General features: G+C 50.0%; 1 protein-coding gene across 1 annotated transcript in view; it reads left to right on the forward strand.

Annotated features, from left to right (window-relative positions):
• Window positions 1–1,865: 1,865 nt before the first annotated feature.
• Window positions 1,866–25,760, forward strand: part of KCNK12 (potassium two pore domain channel subfamily K member 12) — a 52,258-nt gene continuing 28,363 nt past the window's right edge. The window contains exon 1 of the mRNA XM_065891561.1: window positions 1,866–2,272. Coding sequence (XP_065747633.1) covers window positions 1,882–2,272 — 391 coding nt within the window. The 5' untranslated portion in view covers window positions 1,866–1,881. The remainder of the gene's footprint in view (window positions 2,273–25,760) is intronic.

Consider the following 25,760-nt stretch of genomic DNA (forward strand, 5'->3'; position numbering starts at 1 on the left):
CACCCACCTAGGGTAGCTAAGCACAGCCTCCATAATTATCTTCATTTTCTGTTGTCTGTATCGTCTCATCATCATCAGGGTCCCCCTCTCCTGTGGAAGCGGGACGGACGGAGAAGGGGCTGGATGCCAGAAGAGGACGGTTTTCTATCTGTACCAAGGACGTTCCTCGACACAGAACTTAGAGATCCCGGCAAAGGCGGCCCGCGGAGGGCGGAGAAGCTCCCGCGCTGGGGCCGAGCCCCACGCCGTGTTTCCCTGTTGCCACGCGGCGGAGGGGGCGACGATGTACCCCACACACACACACCCTCCTCAGCGCTCAAGAACCCAGCCTTCCCGCCGCCGGCCTCGGGGAGCCGGCTAGTGGGCTCTCCCTGCACCTCCTCTACCCACCCTGCCGCAGCCAGGTTCTTATCCAGCGTTCCCCGCCCTGGACCGGAGGGTCAGAGGGTTGGGGTGACGAAGGGAGATCCAGCAGCCGGTGGGCCCGAAGGCCTCCTCCTCCCGTGGCACCTTGGTCCTCTACTCGCTCTTGACTCCTCCCCCGTCTCTATTCCGCAGTGTCCCCTCCCTGTCAGCTCTCCGCTTCCGCGACCGCACCTGCCTTAGGGGTTGAGGGGACACAAGGGAGGTAGAAAGGGAAACCGGGGGTTTGGGGAAGCACAGCGCAGCAGGGTGACCGGCTCGTCCCGCGCCGCGGGTCCCCACAGCCCCAGAGCCGCCCGCCCGGCGGCTGCGGCACCGATGCGCTGTCCGCGGTGCTGACGCCGGCCGCCCGCTCGGTCGGGAGGGGGAGGAGACGCCCTCATTCTCCGGCCGCCCCGAGTCGAGTGGCCCTTTCCCCGCTCCTAAGCGGAATCATTTCCCCAAAGGAACCCTCCGAGACCTGGCGCTGTGGATGGATGCAGGAAGAAGACGCGAACGACAGGGAACTTAAACACCGGACTGGAGTCCGGTGTCAGGGCATTAGCGTCTTTCGGCCTCCAGCACCTGAGACCGCAGGACAACATCAAGTTGAGCAAAGTTTGACGGCAGCTTGGACACAAGGGAGGGATTCCGGAGCGAAGCGCAGGGAGGGGCTGGACGGTATTCCCTGGCGGCGTGGTAGCCAGCACCGCAGTCCGGACACCTGCTTCGGTGCCCCGCATTAGTGCAGCCAGAACGACAGGGAGGCGTCGCAGCAGCCCAACTCCCCACCCCTTCTTTCCCTTCCTTACTCCCCAACCCCCAACACCCCGCCCCGGGCGCCGGTGACTCCGCCTCTCCGTGCCGGGCGGCTCTCCGGCTGGAGCTGGAAAGGGAGCGCTTCCCCGGACTCAGCTCGGTTCCGAGGCTCCGAAGCCGACGCCGCCAGCTCAAGCCCGGGGGCGGGAGCTGGACTGCCCACGGAGCCTGCGCTGGGGAGCCGCTGAGCCGGGAACGTCTCATGGGACGCGCCCGGGGTCTCTCTTCGTGCCCTGCTCTCCCGTCCCTGTCCTAGGCGCCCGGGCTCTACAGCCCGCCCCGCCCGCAGCCCGCGGCCTGTCTGGAGAGGAGTATGAGGCCCGGGGCCCCGTGGACGCCGGCCACAAGGCGGCAGGGGCCTACCTTGAGACCCCCGCGCCCGAGGGCGGTGGGTGAGGAGCCGCGGCAGCCGGCCAGGCGTCGGGGCGCAGAGAGGAGCGCCCCAGCTCCGGCGCCCGAAGGGCCGCGGGACCCGTGTGCGGCCTGAGCGCCGAGGAGGAGGCGGAGGCGCCCCGCCGTCCGGGCTCTGGAGGAGGCGGCGAGGGGCTCCGCGGCGGCCCCCGATCCCTGGTCACCATCCTCACGTTTCTGCTCCCGCGGGGGGGATGTCGCGGCCCGGGCCCCGAGCGCCGCCCCGGCCCCGGGGCTGAGCTCCGGACCATGTCCTCCCGCAGCCCCCGGCCCCCGCCCCGCCGCTGCCGCCGCCGCCTGCCGCGCCCCTCCTGCTGCTGCTGCTGCTGCCGCCGCTCGCACCTCAACGAGGACACGGGCCGCTTCGTGCTGCTGGCGGCGCTCATCGGCCTCTACCTGGTGGCTGGCGCCACAGTCTTCTCGGCGCTCGAGAGCCCGGGCGAGGCGGAGGCGCGGGCGCGCTGGGGCGCCACGCTGCGCAACTTCAGCGCGGCGCACGGAGTGGCTGAGCCGGAGCTGCGCGCCTTCCTCCGGCACTACGAGGCCGCGCTGGCAGCCGGCGTCCGAGCCGACGCGCTGCGCCCGCGCTGGGACTTCCCCGGCGCCTTCTACTTCGTGGGCACCGTGGTGTCGACCATAGGTGAGCGGCGCGCCCAGCGGGCGACTTTCCTCTCCGCGTCTTTCACCTGCCGCCCTTTCCACTGCTCGGGGCTCGAGCCGCGTCCCTCGGCTCCCTCTTCCCTTCTGAGGCCCCGCTGCCTACTTTCATTTCGCCCTCTCCTCCCCACTCGTCCCCCTCCTCCTGCTCGGTCTCCCTCTTTACTGGCTTTCGGCGCGGGAGGTGGCCTGAGAGGCCCATCTCTGGCGCGCACCCAGCGGTGACTGCCTGGCAAAGAGGCCAAATGGGGAGAACCCTCACCCGGGCGCTGGGCAGACGGGGGGCCGCCCGCGCTCCAGCACTTGCCAACTGCGTGACCTAACCGCTTGTGCCTCAGTTTTGGCTTCTAAAAAAGGACTTGGGAGAACATGTATCAGGGGCCTGCTGCTTCCTTCTTATTTCTCACGCCCCCTAGTCCTCGGTTTCCTCATCCATGTGATTTGGAAAACCCTTCCTCTCTCCACTCACAGCGTTGTTACCTCCCTTCTCTTCTCCTTTCTTCTTTTACACGCGTTTTCCCTCAGAGTCCTCCAGCCCTTTTACCCTGGGGAAGGCGACCATTTCCCCAGACGAATCCCTAGATCTCCTTCGCTTTTTTTTTTTTTACGGTCTACACCACCCCATTAGACTTGGAGAATAGGACTGCAGCCTCTCTGGTTCTGGTTTTCTCCTCTTACTTCCCCCCTCCCCTCTTCCAGCTTCCCCTCCAATTTCTTGACCTCTCTTCTTTGTTACCTTGCTATCTTTTCCAACCAATAGTGACACCAAGGGGGTAGCTTGGGTGCAGGGGGTAGTTTCTCTATACTTTCCATCATCCCGTCCTCTTATTTTTGGTAAAATAGTTCATGATTTTGCAACTGTACAAAAAATGCTGTGTAACTATTCCTCGAAGCCCCCCTATTTCTTTCGCCCCTCCTCTGAGCCTCTCTTGTAGAGATTGTGGAGCCATCACTGCTCCCCACTCCACCCTGTCCCTCTCTTTATTCTCCTCTCACCCACTTTCCCCATCCCCCCCCTTTCCCTGGGCCCTGGGTGTCACGTGAAACAGACCTCTTCCCGTTACTGTATAGAGTGCAGAATAAATACAAGATTTTCACTTTGGCAAGACTTTGTGTCTCATCTCCTCCTGCTTCCAGTCCCAGGGTGGAAGAAGGCCGTTGGCTGGTCATGCCTGTAGTCACCCCAAAGCACTATCCCCCGGTGGTAGTTTTGGAGGAGGGAATGGGATTCATTGGGCTGAGAGGTGAGGGATTGCACCGGCCCGCCTTCTGGGCTGGATTGGTATGCCAGCTCAGAGACGGGGGAATGGACTAACTGACCAGTGTAAGCCGTTGTAGGTGGCTGCTGGCAGGCAGAGAGAAAGACTGCATCTATGTGCAGGATATGAGCAGCTAGAGATGGCTCTCTGAGTGTATATGTATAGTCTACGAAAGGGCTTCCTTTCAATGAATTTTCATGTGTCATGTTTGATCTGATGACTTTAAATAGAAAAGGCAAATGTGGCCCAAGTCCAAAGTACACACAAACTGGATAAAAATACCATTTAAAAGCTATATCATGTTGTTATGGTGATTGAAGATATAAAATGACCCCCTTAAAAAAAAATCCCCTTTTAAGAGCTGCATCAAGTTGCTATAGCAACTAGAGGGTTTTTTTTTTTTCTTTTTTTTTTTAAGTGCTTTAAAAGTACTAAAGATGCTTAGTCCTGGAAGATGACATCATGTGTTCATAGCTCATTATTGATTTATGCTCTTCCTCTTGTAAACACACCCTTTTGCTTTCACCTAGAGGCAACCTGTGCACAGGTTGGGCAGCCACAGCCTTTCTTTCCCAGCGGTGTGCTCTGACCTTGGCTTCCTAATGGAGCCCACAGGTTAAGGGAAAGGTGGGAGCAGTGTCCCCTTCCCCTACAGGCCATGAGTCTATCCAAATGGGGCCTCATTCCAGTGACCTGTGGTCTCTGTGCCTTTCTGATGAGCTCCCATCAATGCCTTCATTCACCGCCCAGCCATGGCTTCTACAGCTTCTGTCAGTTCTTCGCACAAAATCAAGTCAGCGTGTTGGTAAATTGTTCCAAGCCCAAGCCCTTAATCTACGAGCAGGATCGGCTGCTCTTTAGTCAAGCAGAAAGAAACTATGTTCTCTTTCTTGATTTGTGTTTGGCTGTTCTTTAGTCAAGCAGAAAGAAACTATGTTCTCTTTCTTGATTTGTGTTTTGGGATGTAGGCAAGCATTGTAGGAGGCTATGCTGAAGCTGGTGGCTATGTTACAAATGACCCAGCACATTGTTTCCAAAATCTGCTGCAGGGAGATATTTATCTCTGAGAAGAGCTGCACTCAGGACCAGAACCAGCCAGTGGACAGCTCGGCATTGAACTAGCCCCTTTGCAGAGGTGCCAAGAGAGCCACACAAGTAGCAGGGTCTCTGTCAGTTATCCACCTGCTGATGTGGTCTGGGGCAGTGGTTCAAATTGGTCACTTCTGTCACATAAGTTCTGCTGAATCCTGAAGTAGCATGATTTTTATTTCAGGCTTCTCTTGCAAAATGTACTTGGATGAGATTTAAGTGAAGACCTACATACATCAGTTTAACTTCTGTTTATGTAGTTCCTTTCCCTTAAATGCCCTGAGTCTTCAGAGACAATTATTATTACTGGTGCTTTTATGGATTCTGCAGCTCAGGGAGCCAAAGCTGAATCCAAAATGGGCAGTCAGTATTCTCTATCTGCCACCTCATCCAGCGAAGAGGAAAATTAGCATGCACTCGGTTTTATTTGAATATCACAGTGTGTATGGTCCGTGCAGCAGTGTGGACATTTTCTTGTATTGTATAGACCCAACTAAATGATTCATCTAGACTTTAGTGTAGAAAACCCTTTCTTCATTCATCCCATAAATATGATATATTGTGTGTATCAGGCCCCAAGTGCTAATATGTTGAAAGGTTAAAGCTTATTCTACAAGACAAAGGTTGAAGCATATTCCAACATGGGCAGTTGGACTGCAGTGTTCATGGGTGCCACATCTTGGCTAGCCTCACTAATGATGATTGGAACAAGGAGGTGTCCTTTGCTCCAATCCCATGTGGCTCAGAGTGTTAAGGGACGTGTCTCCGGTCACAGTTAATTATGTATTCAGCTGGGTCCAGAATCCAAGTTATGCAGTGTTTATTCTACCAGTTTCATTGATATAATTGGTGGGCACATTCCTGTTTGAGGCTGAAGTATTTAATAACGAGTGTGTGTGTATGTGTGTGTGTGTGTGTGTGTGTGTATCTGTGTGTGTGTCTGACAGACACTACAGCAGGGCTGAGCAAAAGGACTGGTCTGTTGGTCAGGCCAACAGTTGATTAAGTCCAGAGAAAACTTGAAGGATCAGACACATCTTAGAGGTCAGATAGACTAGAAGCATCTGGTAAGTCTTAGACAGCTGGGAAGGCAAGAGCCAGTACCAAGAAGGTTAGAGACAGAAATGCTAGCAAGTGGGAGACATTCGGGTAAATTCTGGTCCAAGGACAGCAGCCACTTTCTCTCTGCCTTCTTTTGCACGTGTGTGTGTGTGTGTGTGTAGGGGAGGGGAAGAAGGGGCAGGAATGGGCCTTCAGCTAGAGGGAGACACAGAAGAAAAACTCAGGTGTGGTTGTGTGTACTCATGTTAGATGAAACACCGTGATGAGGTAGAATACTTGTCCTGACATTTGGCTTGAACAAGGCCCATATCCGGAGCTAGGTAATCTGCAACTGTCCATACACCATAGACCCAGTGGGAAGATCTGCCAGTGGCTGTTCAGTGGTAGTTGAGGCTGAATAGAAAGTCGGTCTGAATAGCTTAAACAAAATGAAAATCCACTTTGTGGTCTAAATTATTCATATCGATGGCTTACACTGAACTGAAATCCTGGGCAATTATTATTTCTGCCATTTCTGCTATATGACATATTCCCAGGGGATCGAAATCCAGTTTGTTTTCATGTAAATACATCCATTTATTCATCCCTCCACTTAACAAAATCCAAGACAAGCAGAACTCATAACCATGCATGTGTCGCCTTTGGCATGTCATCTGCATCTCCCGTGATTACGTGAACTCCTAAAGAGAAAGACACTGGCTGGTGTTCTTTTAGTGCTAAATAGTATTCTTGGAGTCAGGCCCTAGCTCAAAGATATTCAAGCAATCCAAAGAGTATTAATCCATCATTTCACATCCTAAAGGATGTTTTATTGGTTTACTTTGAAAAGATTAAAAGGAAACTCTCCACTGGGGTTTTAATTATGCAACTGCTGTCAGATTTACACATAGAGAAGAACATATTTAAAAGTCTCTCTCAAATGGCAGCTTGATATAAACAGAAATATTTTTGCTTCCTTTTATTAGGTTTTCTGGCAGCATATTTTAGCTATAAAGCTAAAACCATGCCGCTGTAGCCGGGATGGTGTAGGTATAAGAGATGTCACTTTTGTCACTGCATAATTTAGCTTGCTACTTTCAGAATTAGGCATACTTAATTATTCAACTGCAAGATTAGTAACAAGTCCTAACTTTTTACTTCTTTTTTAACATGGAGTTTTTAAAATGTTTTTGCTTCAAAGGAAACTAAGACATTATGAGTCCGAAATGTCACTACCACATTTACATTCGGTTTTCTTCTGACATGTATGTAATCCAGCTGGAGGCGGCTCTGATGCCGGGAATGAAATACATTACCCAGAAGGAGAGGAGTACCTTTCCTCGCTTATTTCTCTCATCAGCTATGTTTTATTGGAAGATGATGCTATGACAACTCTGAAGGACATTTAGGGGAAAAAATCCATCATTAGATTTGAAGCTGTAGATGGAGAGCAAGGAAATACATTCTAATTCACTGCTCCGTCCTCAGCACCCAGCACTGAACCCAGCACATTGTAAATAGTCAATAATTATAATAACTCGTAATACTCTCCCTAACATAACTGTTTTCATTTTTGCAAGTTCCCCTGCAGTTCTTTGTCACCTTTTGTAGGAAGAAGAAAGGGGACTACTTGACAAGTGCTGAGCTGCCTTTGGTAACATTTTTTTATCAGTGTTGTTTCCATGTTTCTACATACTAATTTTAATGGGTACGTAATATTCTATGTAACTGATGTTCTGTAATTTACTACCCCTATTGCTGTGTAGCTGGGTGTGGTTCCCAATTTGGGCGCCGTTGTAATGCCACAGTGATCATCTTTATGAAGATGGCCTTTTCTTTACACAGTATCTCCTTCAGTTGAATTCCCAGCAGTGAAATTGACAGTCAGGGCACACTACCATCTTCATGGTTCTTGGGGCCAGTCCCTCTGGAGTGAAGGACTGTCTCATCTCTCCTGAGCTGAGCCTACAACCTCTACAAAGCCTAGACGAGACTGGACAGTTACCCAGCAAATTGCCCCATGGAAACAGGCCACAGATTCACTTGGTTTACTCCAGGATTGCACTCACTCCCAGGGGCTGAGCTGACCCCTGAACAAGTCAGTGACTAAAGCATCTTCAGCCTCCCTTGCTTTAATGAGAGCCACTTCCTCTGGGAAATTCTGGGTGGGTGGAGAAGGGCAGGAAGGAGAACAGGAGCAGCTGCCCGGCCATCAAAGACAGAGACGGGGTACCTGGACCTTCTTCCTTCCTGTCCCCTGCATTGCCGGGATGTCTGCCACCACTCCTGGGCCAAGCCAGTTGAGGGAGAGGGTTCTTCCCTTTGGTCCTGACTGTGCCCAAGGACCCCAGCCTGGACTAGCCCAGAATTGTGCCACATGGAGCAGACACCTACCTCTAGAGTATTCCAGCTGGAAAGCACCATAGAAATCCTCCAGAACTTTCCCCAGGCATTTATACCATTTTGTCAACAAAAGCCAACAAGCAGCCTATTACAGAAAACAGGGGAGCTGGAGCCCCACCCATCAGGCCTCCCCTTAGATGCCATGTACTCCCTGAAAGCTTCTCTGAGGAGCCCTGGTGCTCCTCCAAGACCAACCTGAAGAGGGTTAAGTTAGCCTTGTTCCTCATTTTACATAGGTTCAGAGAAGGAGAGAGGTTGTTCAAGGTTGCACAGCAAGTCAGAGGGGCATTTGCTGAGAGCTGGTGCTGACCCAGGACCTGCCTATGTGGACTCTGAGGTCCTTGAGCTCTCATGCCGCTTTGGAAACGTTTCCTGAATACTGCTGAAGATCTCTCTGTCTGTCTGTCTGTCTGTCTGTCTGTCTCTCTCTCTCTCTCACACACACACACACACACACACACACACACACACACACACACACACACACTGCAACTGATGGGACAAGTACAGAACCAGATCCCGCCATGGCTTTTCTGAGCAGATACCAGTCTTCCCAGAAGGGGTGAAAGTTAAACAGTACATCAAAGACAAAGGGGAAGAGCTTGGAGGGAGGCGGGTAGCGCATCTGAGGAGCAGCAAAGTAAGTCGAGTGCCTGGAGGGTCCTCCAGGGAGAAGCTCCTGCTGCATCTGAAGGCTGTGGGGGAGCCTCAGGTCTGTGTTCGAAGGTGGAGCTCAGGGCTCCCACCCCCGTCAGCTACAGTGGGGCTCTCCGTGCCCTTGCGTGGTGGCCTCAGATTCAGAGGAGGTGAGACGGAGCAAAAAGCCACTGTGTCCCTGTGCACAGCCCCAGCCCAGGGTCTTCCCTAGTCTCCTAGCCCTCCCCTTGCTTCTGCCCAGCTCCACTGACCTTCCCAGGATCCAGGGCTTGGCCAGGGGCTGCCAGCCAGCCAACCAGAATGTGGGGCTGAGGTGGGCGTGCTGGGCAGTCTCAGGCTCTGATCTCACCTGGGGTCAGTGGCAGGGTTTCTACGAGGTGAAGTTTGGGGAGGCATAGGGTCTTGAGGCTCTGAGGACAAAGGACTTTCCATGGGACTGAGACGGTACAGGAGAGGTGCTGGTAGAGAGTGAGAGAGAACCGAAACCCCCTGGCTCACCCCAAACCAGCTCTTGGCAGCTGCCACCACGGCTGTCAGGCTCTGGCCCCAGGAAGTTCTGTCCTAAACCAGGCCATTCCCTAGCCAACCGCCAGCTCTAATTCTTGGGGGACCGTAGCAGCCAGTGGCTCTGGTGAGGATGCTCTGGACCATCTGTGAGTGTCACCTCCTCCCTGGGCTTGGGCAAGCCCAGCTCAGGACTAAGCTCCCAAGCTCACTAGCAGGATGGGTGTGCAGGGCCCTGTGAAGGATTAAGCTCTGGGGGACCCACTCTGTCACTTCCCCCAGATCCCAGGTGACTCCAGGATGGAGCTTCCGGTATCTTGCAATTTGAAGTTTTACAGTGTCTGGATACAATGTCATTACTCTCACAGTAACAGATATTGCCGACCAGGAAGGCAGGGTAGCACAGAGCAGTGCCTCTCAATCAGTAAAGGGCACGCAAGTCACCAGGCTCTCGTCAAAGCGCGAGAGCACTTTCTGTTCAGTAGGTCTGGGTGGGACCTCGGACTGCGTTCCTCATTAGCTCCCAGTGACGCCCGTATTCTCGGTTCCCAGACTGCACTGGGCACAGCATGGGAAGAGAGAAGCAGCAGTGAGTCAGGAACGGGCAGCTTGGACCCACTCTGCCCCTCACTGGCTGCACGGCTGTGGGCAGGACACGACACCACGCAGGGCCTCAGTGGCTTCATTCCTAAAAGCAGGGAGTGCCGGGGTCACGTGGGTCCCTTCCAGCTCTGATGTTCTCATATCCGGGAAGCCTATTCGCTCACATCCTCTGGTGCAGATTAATGCAGACTAAATGCACCAACTCTGCAGACTGGGTCCCAGTCCCAGTTCTGCCACTGACAAGCCATGTGCTCCCAGTGAGAGGATGTGCCTCTTCTTACCTCAGTTCCCTCCTCTGTAAAGTGCTCCCTACCCCACGGGCACCTACAAGGGTTGAACGAGCTAATCCACGTGTGCAGTGCCTGGCAAACCCTTGGAAAGCATCAGCTCCTCAGAACTGGGCAAGCCTCCTGGGTGAGCCCTGGGCTGCCACCCTGCACGGGGGGAAACCGAGGCCCAGTTCATCGCCGACCCACCACTCTGCGTACAGCCCTCTGGGTCTCAGCCGCCCCTGCACTGTGGCATCTGCCACCCTCTCATCGGCCGCTGTCTCTGGGGCATGTTGCTGTCCTGCGCTGTTACATAACTGGCCTGGGAGGGTGCTTTTAAAAATGCATTTTCTTTGGTTCCTCAACTAGAAGAATGTCTTAATAATTCCTCATGTGTGTGCTCTTTGATCTTTTTAAAGAAGCTGTTTGGTGAATAACTGAACAAGTGACTGAGCGGTGGTTTAGACCATTATCCCCCTGGTACGTCTCTGCTTCTCACCCCCAGAGCAGAGCCCTGGGGAGCCACACCCCTGCCCACCATCCTGGTTTAGTGGGCTGAGGCCTCTTGGCAGTGCTTGGGCTTAGGGGGAGGTTGTGGAGCTGAGACCAGCAGAGAGGCCAGATGGGGCTGAGGCCAGGCCTCGCTACGCTTCTCTGAGGCGACTCTGGTGTTGGGACTGCGGGTGGAGGAGGCTGCAGGATGGCACTGAGGTGAACAGCCCCACTTTGGGTGGGAGCCAGGGTGCTGCTTCAGGTCCCCAGGCCCAAACCTTACTCTGTACCCTTCACCCTGGGGTGACTCAGCTCCCCTGCTGGGTAGAAAAAGCATTCCCTGTCCTAGGGCAGGACAGGGGAGGCTGCAGGGCCTGCCAGCATTTTCCCTCTCCAGACTCCACCATGCCAGCAGCCAGGGCCTTTGTTCTGGGGAGAAAGAGGGTAACCACAACATCGCTGGTCTCACTGATTGTCACCCCCACACACACACACACACATGCACACACACACGCACACACACACGCACACATGTCGTGCTTGCCCGTTTACTGTGTTTTTACCCATGTTTATTCAGGAACCTCCCCCAAAGCCTAGGACAGCAAAGAGGGTGCTATTATCCCATTTCACAGACGAAGAGACAGGCTCAGAGAGGTTAAGCGATTTGCCTGGTTTCACACAGCAGGGAGTCAATGGCAGGATAGAGGATTCAGGGCCCCTGACTGTATAGCATCCTTTCTGTTGCCCCTGAGCCATGCACGACCACAGAGGGAGAAGAGTCACAGCCCAGTCTGGGGTCTGCTGGCGGGTGGGGGCAGAAGAGGTGAATATGAGGTGGTGTCAGCAAGGGCTCAAGCACAGTTTAGGGGTTTGCATTTGGCTGTGCTGTGCTCCTTGTAGCCCCCATGGCTACACTGAGCTTTCCACCTACACAACCCTGCGCCCTTTTTGAGGGAGGCTGCGGGCAGGCAAAGCATGGTGCTTCACGCAGAGCTCACTACAACTCTGGGAGCCGTTGATGGGAACTTTGGGGGCCAACTACACCAAGCTCTTGCCCAGAGAAAGGACCTCATGAGCTGAGGGCCCTCAGCCTTGCACCTGGGATAGCAGCAGTGGCCACAGAGCGACGGGACCAGAAAAGCAAATAACCAGAAGGTCCGCACTTGAGCACATCAGCCAGGAACGTCTGGGCACACGGCCAGCTCAGGACTGTCCAAGGTCATGTCCTGGAGGCAAACCCACCCAGACACTGAGGGAAGGCATGAAACCAAGCACCTGCTGGTGCACCCCCAGCTCTAGCCACTCTTAACTTCTGGCCATCCTCCTGCACCCCACCCCTGAACCCCAGGCACATTCAGCCTCCAGGCCATCGCTCAGGCTGTTTTCTCCACCTGGAATATTTTTCCCTTTCTCTCCATTTTCCACCAAGCGAACTTGGACTTCAAGGCGCAGCTCAAACGAGGCCACTAGAGCGAGACCTTCTTGGAGCCCCTCTTACTGCCCCCAGACACGTGGTCATTACCTCTTTCTATGCCAGTTTCCCTGGCAATAATACCAGCCTCTGTTCGGTGGGGTAAGGTATGGTAAAGGCTGGCACCGGACCCAGAACATCGTAGGTATCCTTTCTCCTTCCTCCAGGTCAGGAGCTCTGTCTTAGTAGTGCTTGTCACTGCTACAGTTAATGACGGTAATAGCCATATGGCAGCAGCCATGCATTGAATGACTACTGTAAAGTGGGCACCGTGTCTGGAGATGGGGATAATTGAAAAGCAAAGAGGTAGTTTCTGCAAATCATGGAGCAGAGTGCTTGGCACAAAGTAGGTGATTAATCAATGTTGAATGGATGGAATGAATAAATGAGTGTGAGTAACTGAAAACCTTGGACTGCTGGAAATAATAAAAAGAGAGTAGAAAAACCTGGGCCCAGGCTGGGCTCCAGGAACCTCCCAGCACCCCCGTCTCCCTCCCCGCCTGGCAGGTGTGCAGGAGACAGCTAGCTCATTCTGGCCGGGGCTCCCCTGGCGGACAGTGCTGTCTCCGTGGCTTTCTGAGTCAGCTGGGTCCTTGTCCTACCCTGCCTGGGGCCCGGCAGAATCACTAGATTGATACCAAACCAGACAATTCTGAGCCTCAGCCCCCAGAGCCCCAGGAGTGGTGGGAAAAGTTCAATTCTGAACAATGAGGCCAGGCTTCTTGGCCCCAGCTCTCCCACCAACCCAGATGCCCCATCTGGCCCTGGCCTTGGCCGCAGCTTCCAGCCACAAGGAAGCCCTGCTGAGTTCTGCCTCTCGGCTCAATAGTTCTAGCTTTTCCATCACCAGCCCATGGCACACCCCTTAGAAACCAGATGTTGGCTCACAAATTGGACAGAAGTTTTATCAGTAACTAAATGCAATTCCACAAATCCAGAAAACCACCCCTATCCACACAGCCCAGCACCATCACAATGCCTCTAAAAATACTTGGGGAAGCTTTTATTGGAATGGGGTGTCCCAGCTTTCTGGAAAGTTACAGTTGAGATAAACACAAGCCCCAAATCGCACTCCGCGTGACTTTTCCCTAATGCTTTCCAAATGGCCACGACCTCATTCCCTTGCTGCCAAGTGTTCGGAATTCTGAGCACCTCGTGGTGAGCTGCTCACACCAGGACCTGCCAGAAAAGCTTCAGGGACAGCCCAGGCCGGAGAGGGAAAGGAAAACACAAAACTCTGCCCACGTTGAGTGAAACTGCGGGGCCTGATCCCCCCAGCACCCAGGAGCCTGCCTGTCTCTCCTGTTTTCTGCTCCATCACCCAGTGCCTAGCACCAGGCTTGGCACATGGGAGGGGCTCCACGAATATTTGTGGAAAGAACATAAATTTGAATAATTGGCCGTTTCCAAGATTCTCACCTCTACCTAGGCACCAGTTTAAGGAAAAGTAAAATACGAAAATCTCCACTTACAAATCAGACGATGATTCACTTTGTAAAAGAAAGCTTCAATTTGCAAAGGTATTCACTCCGGGGCTTCTCCAGGCACATCAGTGCATTTACAGTGAGATGCAACGTGCAGCCAGTATGTCAGGAACCCAGAGCCACACCAAGTCCCCTTTACTTCCATTGCCACCTTCACACAAACCCCAAATCCCTGAGGCAGCCCAGTGCCTGAAGTCAAGGGCTTCTGGTCGAATTAGTGAGCAATACACGTGACCCAGTGGGCAATTCAGAAGTGTGTGTTTCAAGAGCTAATGCGGGTGGTGTGTCTTGTACTGACGAGCTGCCCAGGTCCACTGGAGCCGTCCAGCCGACGGAGCATATGCCCAACGTACGCAAAGTGCCTTATAAAGCTCCTCGATGTGCATTGTTCAGTCAGGCAGGTGGGCATTGTATGTGTCTCCATTTTGAGAATGAAGAAATCTGCAACACCAAGAGACAGTTTGCAGTACAGTGTAGTGGCTAGGCGCGGGTGCTGAGGGCCCTGGCCTGGGTTAGAATTTCAGCTCCATCATTCACTGGTGGGGTTGCCAGGGAACATCTCCTGCTCATTCACTGAACAAGTCTGGCTCACTGCCTTCCTCTCCAGTCTCCCAGGCATGATCCATCCAAGACCTGGGCCTCACATTCCTTGACCATCTCACCTACAGCAATGTTTTTCTCTGTCCCACTCTGGCAGGTACTCTGTTCTACCCATGTCCTTGCTATGACCAGTGAACTGCATTGCCTTCAAAGGTCACCTTCTGATCACCACCTCCCATCCTTCCAGCTCTCATCCACTGTTGCCCCAATATAGTATTCCTTGGACCCCAAACGGGCAGTCTCCTACTATGTTTCCATCATCTTTTCTGGGCCCTCATTTCTTTTCTAATCCAACTTAGATTCAGAGGTGCTTCCCTCTGCAAGCACCCTTAACTTCCTTGCCTCTCTCTCTCTCTCCCTGCATTGTGTCCCTGTCCCCAACTTGGTACCATCAAAATGCCAGCTTTCCACCTATTCCTTACCTGTACCCAAGCCGCTACACACGGCTGGAGAAAACCATGCAAACATGCTGACTGGTCCAACTTTAAATTAGTGACCCTGGGGACCAGCCGGACACTCCATGCTGGCAGACCCTCCTACTACCTTCCTGTTGTGTCAGTTCACCGCTTATCCCTCTTCTTCCCACCTCCAGCCTCCCATAGCCCTCACTGTCTGCTCACATTTCACTGAGAAAATACAAGTCATCAGACAGGGACTCTCATCTTTACAACCGCTAATCCATTCACCATGTGGAGCTGCTTCTTCCTTATGATAGCAGACAGATTGTCCACTTTCAAATGCCTGCTTCACTGGGTCTCATCCCCTCCAACTTTCTCAAAGACTTGTTTCTGCCATGACCCGCCCCGTACATTGTCAGTGTGTCCTCCATTGGCATGCAAAAATGCTGTCTTTTCTTCCTTCTTAATAGACCCCTCCCTTGACCCCTGCATCACCTTCCAGCTACCTCCCCATTTCTCTGCTCCTCTTTACGGGAAAACTTCTCCAAAGAGTAGTCAACATCTCCCTTCCTCCCCTGGATCCACATCGATCCAGAATCTACCCCCATATTTCCACTGAGTCTGCTCTTATAAGATCCCCCATGGCCTTTCTGCTAATCCAGTGATGACTTCCCTGTCTTCATCTTACTCAGCAACAATATTTGATACCACTGGCCATTCCTCCTTGAAATCCTCTTTTCTCTCGGCTTCTGAGACATGGTGCTCTCCTTGACCCTCACTGGCTGCTATCCTGTCTCCTTCACTGAATCCCCTCCTTTGTGTGATCTCTCATTGTTAGAGGACCCCACATTCAGTCCTTAGACCTTTCTCCCTGGATTCTCTCTCCAGACAATGTCACTTAACCTGTAGGGGAAGAAACCTTTTTTCCTCTAAGCCCTTAGGTTTTATACCTGGAGTACTGCAAATTAAACTGACAAAAGACAGATTAACATGAGAAAAGTCTTATTATGTATGCATATGGAGGGCTTCATAGAAAAGAACTGACATCCAAAGAAGCAGTTAAGCCTGAGGCTTATATACCATTTTAACAAAGAGCAGTAAATTGTGGAGAAGTGATAAGGCAAAGGCAAAAGGGTCTGGGCTTCTAGGAGTGGTAACTTGTGAGAAGGTAAATATATGGGGGAAAGGAAGGTAAGGGTTATTTTAGTAAGGTTTGTTGTGCAGACTCCAATTTGTGCAGTCTTGGGGTGAGAAGTGTCTCTGGTTATTAAGAGTTGTTCTTCTTTCCTGGTATAGTTGAGGGGGGGGGGGGCAGACACCTTCACAAAGGAAAATTTATACCCTACCTTTGGGCATATAGGGGAAGGTTAGAGAGCTTTTCCTGAGTCTGCTGTTTCTCTATTGCCTCCAGCTCAAAATAATCCTTATGCCAAAGTTGCATATTTTGGGGTCACATCCTCTGATCCCTTTCACACCCCATGGCTTTAAAACCCACCTATCTGCTGATGACTTCCAGAAGAATAACCCCAATCTTCCACACTATGCTTCAAGACCATAGGTCCAAGGGCCAGCCTGACATTTCCACGTGGAAGTCTAATATGTATTAAAACTTAAAAAGACCAAAATAGAACTGTTGATTTCTGCTTTGTTCCAGTCTTCCTCATCTCAATAAATGGCACCATCATGAAGAGCTGTCCTGATGCCTCTTTCTCTCTAATTATCCATATTCATCATCAAATCCTGTCAGCTCAATCTGTAAAATACATTCCAATTTCATCCCCTGTCTCTGTGCCCATCACTACTGGTCTACTCTGATCACAACCACTGTATGTTGCTGGGGCAACCAAATCAGTCTCCTAACCAATCCTCCAGCTTCCTTTCTGTTTCTTGACAACCTCTTCTCCACACAGCAGCCAAAGAGGTCTTTAAAAGTATACATCAAAAAAAAAAAAAAAAAGTATACATCAGTCAAGCTCTTCCCTTATTTGAAACCCACCAGTGATTCCCCATTGCAGGAAATCTGACTCCTCACCATGACATGCAAGGCCCTGTGTGACCTGGCCCTGCCTCCTCTCAGCCTCACTGGTACTGCTTCTCCCCTTTGCTCAACTCATTATGGTGTCCAGACTGGACTTATTAGACCTCAGGGCATTTGCGTTTGCTGTTCCTGCTCCTGGGAGTCCAGCTCCCTGGGTCTTGGCATGGCTGACTTCTCAACCACATTCAAGCCTCAATATCTAAAACTAAAATGTCACCCCTTGAGGAGCCTTCTTTAACTACCTGACTATAATAGTGTCCCCCACTCACCCCCAGCCACTGTCCACCACACTACGGTATTAGAGCATGTACCACATTCCTAAATCATCCAGTTCCTGTATTTACTTGTTTGTTGCCTGACCTCTAGCCACTCCCTGCTCCACGAGAACAGGGGTCTCGTCTCCTCACCCACTGTTATGTTCCCAGCGCACAGCACAGCACTTGGTGTTTGTTGAACAAATGAACAAACTTCCAAAGCTTCTGTTTTAACATCTATAAAATGGGAATAAAACAGTGCCTATCTCACACAGTTGTTGGGAGAATTGTATGAGACCATGAATGTAGGTGCTTCATCTGGCCATGGCATTTAATTAGCACTCTAATATAAGCTAGTGTTTTTATTAATAATTTGGCTGAGGTCACACAGTGAGTGGTAAAGCTGGACCCCAAATCCTTTGCTCATTCCAGCGTGTCTGAGGCCACCTCTCAGGTTGCAGGGTAGGCCTGGGGGAGCAGTGTGAGTGAGGTCAGGACCAGCCTGCCTTAGGACCAACAACAGGTAAAACTGCTTTAATAGGTTCAGGTCATATCAGAGGGTCTTGAAAGCTGGGCAGAAACGTCTTAGACTTGGCATGGGGAGCAATAAGGAGCCATTACATGTTCTTGATGATGATAAGTGTCTGAGAAGAGGATTCTGGCTGATATATAGTTATGCCATTAAACCAGGCAATCTAGTTAGTGTAAATTGCCGGCCTCTAGACTGCCTGGAAACCACCAGCTAATTTGAAGTCCCCTGTTTTGGCCGTTCACTTTGAACATTTAAATCAGCCCACTACGAGCTGTCCCCCTTCATTTTATGGGGAGCTTATGTATCTCTATAGGTGGCAAATCCTTGAGTTTGTAATAGCATCTCTGAACTGCTGTGTGATTCCAAACTCATTCAAAAGATTGCCAATGCATACTGTTTCTTCATGAGATGAGTGGCTCGTGATATTTGATAGTTCTCATTTTTTTTTTTTTTTTTTTTTTTTTTTTTTGTGGTACGCGGGCCTCTCACTGTTGTGGCCTCTCCCGTTGCGGAGCACAGGCTCCGGACGCGCAGGCTCGGCGGCCATGGCTCACGGGCCCAGCCGCTCCGCGGCACGTGGGATCTTCCCAGACCGGGGCACAAACCCGTGTCCCCTGCATCGGCAGGCGGACTCTCAACCACTGCGCCACCAGGGAAGCCCTGATAGTTCTCATTTTATAGCCAGTGGTGTACACACTTTGAACAAAGAGCAGAATTTGGCACATTTGACTTAGCAGCCGTGTACAAATCTTTCTCGCAATGATGTCTGCCTCATGGGGCTGTGGGGAGGACCCCACATAATAGGCCAAGGGTCAGTGAATGTTTGTTTATGTGTGTTTATGCTGAATATGTGTGTGCAGAGTGATTTGGGTGGAGAGGGATAGGGATAGGGGCCGGGGATCCTGTGGCCTTTGGAAAGGAGAAGAGAAGGTGCGAGAGATGTTCTCAGGAGCCAAACGGCAGGATCTAGTGACCAGCACTCAACATGACTCAATATGGCCCCCACTAATCTTGGTTCTCACTCTCTGTTCCTCCCCCATTTCTTGACATCAAGATCACACAAGAAGATCCAGGGAAAGGGGCTGACCATGGGCCTGGGCATCTCCACGATGCATCCAGAGATCTGTGTGCACGTCTAATAATGGGAGGAAGGGGGATGAGGATGCTGCAGGTGTACAGGAGGTGGGAAGTGAAGTCAGGCTGAGGCTGAGGAGAAAGCCCCTCCTCCAAAGCTGGGTTCAGCAGGGAAGCCCTCCCCTCCCTGCTCAGAGGTTGCTGAGGGCAGCCCCCTGTGCTCCGCAGGTGAGAAAGACACTGGGGGAGGATGGCCTGAATGCAATTCAGGATGGCCTGAATCCCTGGTTTATATCTTTTTTAAATGTTTTCCATAAAATTTTTTCTTCTTTTATAGCTGTTTATGGCTGAAGGGCACTCTAGCTTCAACTTGGTGCTGAGTACTCTGATTAAATCTATCCCAGCTCCTGACCCTCCCCTCTCCCCAGGGCTGGGCAGAGAGGAAAGAGCTGATGCAGACCCAGCAGAGAGAGGCCCAATTCTCTGTGTGAATGAACGAGCCAGCATCTGCAAGGCCCTGGCTGTTCTCCCTTGTAATTTTTCCAGGGTTTCCAGCCACAGAGTGGTGCTACTGAAGTGACACACATGTCATTTAGAGCTCCTCCCAGCCCCTTTGAGCTATATGCAGGGCAGCCTGTGGTTAGAGTTGAACTTTCAACCCATGGCTTGCCTTCCCCTGAACTGGCAGCAAAATGTTTTTATGCATCAAGGAGTCTAGAACAAACTTGAGGTATGGATGCAGTGCGTGTTTGTATACGTGTGTGTCACTGATTTCACATTTTGTGTACAAAAGTGAATAAGTAGACAAAGTCCCTGCTATATGGAGCTAACATTCTAGTTGGGGAAGGCAGTCAGTCAACAAATAAGTGTCAGACAGTGATAAATGCTACTGAAAGAAAAAGGTAACAGAATGAAGAGTGATGGAAGACGGGGTGCTTTTTTTGATAGGGTAATCTAAAAGGGTCTCTGATGACATGACTCTTGAGCAAAGACATGGAGTGAAGCAAGGGAGCAAGCCATGTGGCTACTTGGAGGAAGAGTATTCCAGCAAGTGCAAGGTCCTTAAGTAGGAGCTTGCATGGTTTACTGGAGGAGCAGCAAGGAGTCCAGTGTGGCTGGAGTAGTGTTTGAAGGAAGGTCAAATGGGAGAGTGTTAGAATGTGAAGTCAGAACAATAGTCAAGGACTACATCACGTAGGGTCTGTGGTCCATGGCTAGGCCTTCAGATTTTACTCTGAGTAAAATGGGAGCCATTAGAAGGTTGTGAGAAGAGGAGTGAGATGACCTTATATGTGTAGGGGAGCAAGTGTAGAAGCATGCAAACAAGTTAGGAGGCTTTTGAAATATTTCAGGTGAGACATCATGGTGACTTGGACAAGAGTGTGATGAGCAGTGTCAGAGAAAAGTGATTAGATCTTTCAGAATATCTTTCAGAAAACATATGTTCACTGGGTATAGAAATCTAGGTTGAATGGCTGTTTTGTTTTGGGGGTTTTTTTTGGCCGTGCTCATGGCATGCCGGATCTTAGTTCCCCGACCAGGGATCAAACCATGCCCCCTGCAGTGAAAGCACGGAGTCTTAACCACTGGACTGCCAGGGATGTCCCTTGTTTTTTTGTTTTAATTTCAGCATTTAGAAGGTTGTTTCCTGGCTTGCACAGTTTCTGACAAGAAGCCTGTGATTTTTATCTTTGTTTATGTTAAGTAACATGCCTTTTTTCCTCTGGCTGCTTTTAAGATTTTCTCTTCATTCCCTGATTTTCAGCAATTTGGTTTTGTTTTGTTTATTTGTTTTTTCTTTTTAAAATATTTATTTATTTATTTAGCCATGCAGCATGGCTTGTGGGATCTTAGTTCCCCAACCAGGGATCAAACCTGCACCCCCTAGCGGTGGAAGAGTGGAGTCCTAACCACTGGACCTCCAGGTAGTTCCCTCGGCAATTTGATTTTGACGTGCCTCAGTACAGTTTTTGCGTGTGTGTTTATCCTACTTGGGGCTTATTGAACTTCTTGGAGCTGTGTGTTTATAAATTTTATTAACTTTGAAAAAATTTTGACCATTATTTCTTCAAATAGTCTTTTTTTTTTTTTTTTTTTACCCCTCACCATCTCTTGTTCGGACTCCAGTTACACATATGTTAGACCCCCGATATTGTTTCACAGGTAACTGAGGCTCTTATCTTTGATTTCTTTTCTGTTTTTCAGTCTTTTTTCCCCTCACTGTGCTTCATTTTTTGTGTGTGTGTGTGTGTGTGTTTTTTGTGCTTCATTTTGAATAGTTTTTATTGCTAGGTCTTCAAATTCAATCTTTTTTTTCTGCAATGTCTAATCTACTGTAAATCCTATCCAGTGAAATTTTTATTTCACATATTATATTCTTTATCTCTAGAAGTTGCACTTAGTTCTTTTAAACTTTTTTTTTCCATTTCTCTCCTCGCTACGTTCATCTTTTTCTTCAAATCCTTGAACACAGTTAATATATTTATAACAGCTGTTTAAATATCTTTGCTCATTCCCCAATCTCTGCCATTCCTGGTTCTGTTGACAGATTTTTCTCGTTTGTGGATTGCATGTTCCTTCTTTTTTGCATGTCTGATACTTTTTTATTAGAGACCAGAACATTGTGAGTTTTTGAGGCTTGATTATGTTGTCTTCCTTTAAACAGGGATGGACTCTGTTACGGCAGACAATTAAGCTTCTTATAGATAAGTATGATCTTTTCCAGACTTGTTTTTAAGCTTTTTAAAGTCAGGTCTAAAAGAGCCTTTTCTCTGGGACTAATGTAGCCACAGCATGACCTTTCTGGGGCTCTCTGGAATGCTTTGTGTATTCACTGAAACCTCTCCACCCTGGCTGATGGGAACTCAGGTGATTCCTGGCTCTATGAGAATTCTGGGAATTATCTGGCTTACAGCTCTTTGGCAATTGTTCTTTCCTGGAAGTTGTTTTTTTTTTTTTTTTCTCCTTTGGTTTCACCCTATACGTGCACAGACTGTTATTCAGCCAAATACTCAGGGGAACCCCTGCACAGATTTCTGGAGCTCTTTCTCTTGGTAGTTCCTTCCGCTCCCGTATGCTACCCTGCAAGTCTGCCTTTTTTTGAAGCTGCCTCGTCCTCCTTGAACTCAAATCTCTGTTTCCTCAATTGCCTGAGACTGCTGGGTTCTGGATCTCCCCTCCCTCTACTGTTGTCTGAAAATTGCCTCCAGGCAGAAAACCAGGGCAATCGAAGGTCTCACCTTGTTTGTTTCCCTCTCTCAGGAACCATAACCTTGTACTACCTCTTTTCCAGTGTCTGAAAATAATTATGTCATAAATTTTGTCCAGTTTCCTAGTTGTTTATGTTGGGAAAGAAATCTGGATCCAGTTATTCCCTCATGGCCTGAAGCAAAAACCAGTGATTAGATTCTGGATATATTTTGAAGGTAGAGCAGTAGGATTTGCTAATGGATCAGATGTAGAGTATGAGATAAAGAAAAGAATCAAAAAGGACTCTAAGATTTTTGACCTTAACAACTGGAAGGATGGACTTGTCATTTACTGAGATAAGGGAAGCTTTAATAGAACTAAGGAGGGGGTGGTTGGGAGGGAGATGAGAAGAGCTCAGTTTTAAAAATATTTATTTTGAGATGTCTCTCAGACTTCAAATTGGATGTCAGTTAGGCAGTTGGGACTGAGATGCAGATTTAGGATTTGTGAGTCTATGGACCACCGGTTCTTAACGCTGGCTGCAGCAATATTAAAGTCACTTAAGAAACTTTAAAAAAGAAAAAAATCAATGTTCAGACCTGACCTTAGGCCAATTCATTCAGAATCTCTGGGGTCAGGCCTGGGAATTGATATTTTTAAAAGTTCTTCAAGTGATTCTAATGTACAGGCGGGGATGAGAACCACTCTTCTAAGTGTTATTTAAAGCCCTACCAAATATCAACTAGGACAGTGTTCGCAACCCCGGCTGCATATTAAAATTACCCGGGGAGCTTTTAAAAGGCTTGATCACGCGCCACACACACCCCGCCAATTCAACTGCATCCTACTCTCCAGGGGTGGGGCTTAGGAATTCATAGTTTGTTAAATTCCTCAGGTAACTCCAATATACAGCCAGGGTTGGAACCACGGAGTCCTAGGGCATGCTCTTGGGACCCAGAAGAGAAGATGGAGGCTTACTGGTCTTGAAGGTGAAGGAAGGACTGAGCTAGAGGGAGAGGTCCCAGGCTTTCCTCAGATGTCGGAACTCTGGCTGTCCACCCACATTTAAGAATTAGAATCGAAACTCTGACTGGACACTCAGTGTGCACAGGTGGGGCTTGTGGACTCCAGCCTCTCTATAGGTCAGAGGGTGAGCAGCCAGCCATTATCTGTGTGGTGTTGCCCAGACCCAAGTCTCCCCAGGGCTCTTTGGGACAGTTCATCTCCCTCCCCTCCTTGGCCGTCGTCCTCTCTGAGCTGCAGTCACCTTCACCAGTCACCACTCTCACCTGCCGTGCACCTTCCCGAACAAAGTCTGTTTAAATTCCTCATCCACTGGAAATCTCCCTCCCCCTTCGCAGTGTTTGAGCCTTCACATCCCTTTACCATCATTTTCATAGATTCTTGGGAGGGAGAGTAGATAGGATCAGGTGATTAGATGATCATTTTAAATCCGAAGTCTCCCAGCCTTTTGAAGTGTGAGGATCACTTTGAAAGCTAGAGATATTTTTACAGAACATGTCTGACAGGAGTCACATATACTTCCAGTATCCATTCATTAATAGGGAAAATATATATTGACACACAAGTTCCTCTGAACTAATTCAATACCACTTTTAAATGCATCTTTTCGTCATCGTAAAACCATTTACATATGTTTGGACAGCACAAGGATGTAGAAAGTTATGACAGCTGAGAACAAGACTCACTTGAACAAATCAATCCAGATGCCTTTGCCATAATTGCAGAGTCACAGGCATCCAAGTCAGATGGCTGGGACCCATGGCTCTAGGCCCTGGGAAGCCACTGGAAGTTTTTGAATGGGGGAGGGGCTGTTCCGAGGGCCCTTAAGTGCTACTTGCTTTACAGCTCTTCCCCATCTGGTCTGGTCTGTAGTTGTCTCTTTCTCTGGGAGATTAACGTGGGGGTGGATTCTTCCCCAAAAGAGCACATAGGTAATGCCAGCTGGCCTCCTGAACAAATTAATTCCCCAAAGAGAACAAAAGGAGCTTAGTGAAATTCAGTCTGGGGTTGTACTCATTTCCCCACCTTACTCTTCTCTATTCTTCCTGACACCCTGTCTTTAGAAACTCTGTTCCTTGTTCTCTAACAGCGCAAATGGTCAACATTTCTAAGGCCCATGCTAAGTGCTTTTCACACTTTATCTCCTGCAATCCTCATCACCTCCTGTGGAAGTAGGTACCATTCATGCCCACACTTTACAGAAGAAACCGAGGCCAAGAGAAGTCAAATGGCTTTCTCAGATCAAAGAGCTAGCAAGTGACCAAACTGAGATCCTAACCCAGGTGGCCCTACCGCCTCTGCCATCCCACCCTGCCCTGCGCGGCAAAGTTGGTGCTGCTTGAATGATGAGGAATTAAGAGACATGAAAGGTACTTAATAAATGACTGAGGGACTTCCCTGATGGTCCAGTGGTTAGGACTTGGCACTTTCACTACCGGAACCCGGGTTCAATCTCTGGTGGGGGAACTAAGGACTGAACTGGGGAAAGACATTGGCCTGTATCCAGACCTCCCAAAGGGTCCATCCTCTGGCAGCAGCCTCCCTGGTTTCCTCCAGGGAAACCTCCCTGACAGTTCAGGGTTCTACAAACTGGCCCAACCCCTCCAAGCCCAAGGGAGTTAATATTCCCCTTGCTGCACTAGCTGTAGCCAAGCTAGACCAGGTACCGCATACCTCCGGGTCCTCATTACAACGTTACCTCTGCCCAGAATACCCTCTCCCATCCATCCCCCTGTACTTCCCCCAAGTCCACATGCTATCCGAGGGCCACCTCCTCTGCAGAGCCCACCCTGGTAATGCAGGCTTCACCAACCCTCTTTCTTCACTTCACTTCTGCCTATGATCATCTGACCACCCGCCCGACCCCTCACTGCCTTATCCTCTCACAGGTGTGTGACTTCCCGCCCCACCATGCTGTCCAACCCTGACTTTAAAAAATAATGACACGTAAAGCAATTATACTCCAATAAAGATGTAATATATATATATATATATGTTCATTGAGCAAATTTTTGAAAACAATGAACAACTCATTGAAGGAAATAAAAGCCACCTCTGCATGTACACACACACACACACACACACACACCCCAAAATGAGCTGTCTGTAATTCATTAAGATAATACATGTTCATTAGAGTTCTTGAAAAAGAAGTGAAAGGGGAAAAAAAATCCCCACATTTTCACCACTGAAATAGAATCACTACAAGCCTTTTTCTAGACAAAAATTTGGGGTCCTGCTTTTTATATACTGATATAGGATGTAGAAATAAACTTTTCAAGCATCCCTGTTGTTGGATACGTAGTGTTGCTTGGAGAGGATGTGCTGTAGTTTGTCAGAAGCATGACTGCATCCACCCACCCCCGCCCAGGACCTAGCCAGGGACCCCCAGGAGGGCCCTGCTGAAGACTCTGTGAGTGAGTAATTGGGTCGTCTGGGGCGGGGTGGAAAGCGGGTGAGTTATGTTCGGTGCGTGGTACATGTTAGCTACAGGGGGGCCATTTAGGAGGCTGGAAAATTACAGAGAACTCCTGCTGAGCCCACATCTGCCAGCAAAGGGCATTTAAAACAGATCCCAGGAAATTACAGTTTTTGCAACCTATGAGTTACTCAGACAGGAAAGCACACAGGGGTGATGCATTTTAGTAAGAACATGGAGAACAATGGTGCTAGCCATCCTGAAGGCCTGGGAAGGTAGGGTTTGAAAGAGAGAGGCTTTCCTAGGTGCTGCTGTCCGTAAGCAAGCCCTGTCCTTTGGAGCGGACGTGGCGAGCACTCCGCACTGAGAGATGCGGGGCTCCCCTGAGCTATGAGGCCTTGAGAGACAGGCTGAGATTGCACTAAGAACTGATACGATGAGAACTCCTTTGGTCTGTTTTATCCCTGAGACACCATGTGTATGTCAAGGGGGAGGCAGGGGATGGGGCAGCAAAGGGGGGGGTTCGGGCATGTCTGTGCCTCCAGCGTCAGGGTCAAGGTTGGTTTCCTCTGAGATAATGGAGTCAGTCTGAAAAGAAGAGGTGAAATTGGGGGTTTCAAGAATGTTACTTGGCCTTTTGCTGCCACCAAGAGCTGAGGGAGGGCAAGCCAT

The sequence above is a fragment of the Phocoena phocoena genome, chromosome 14 (assembly GCF_963924675.1).
Source record: "Phocoena phocoena chromosome 14, mPhoPho1.1, whole genome shotgun sequence".
Lineage (NCBI taxonomy): Eukaryota > Metazoa > Chordata > Mammalia > Artiodactyla > Phocoenidae > Phocoena > Phocoena phocoena.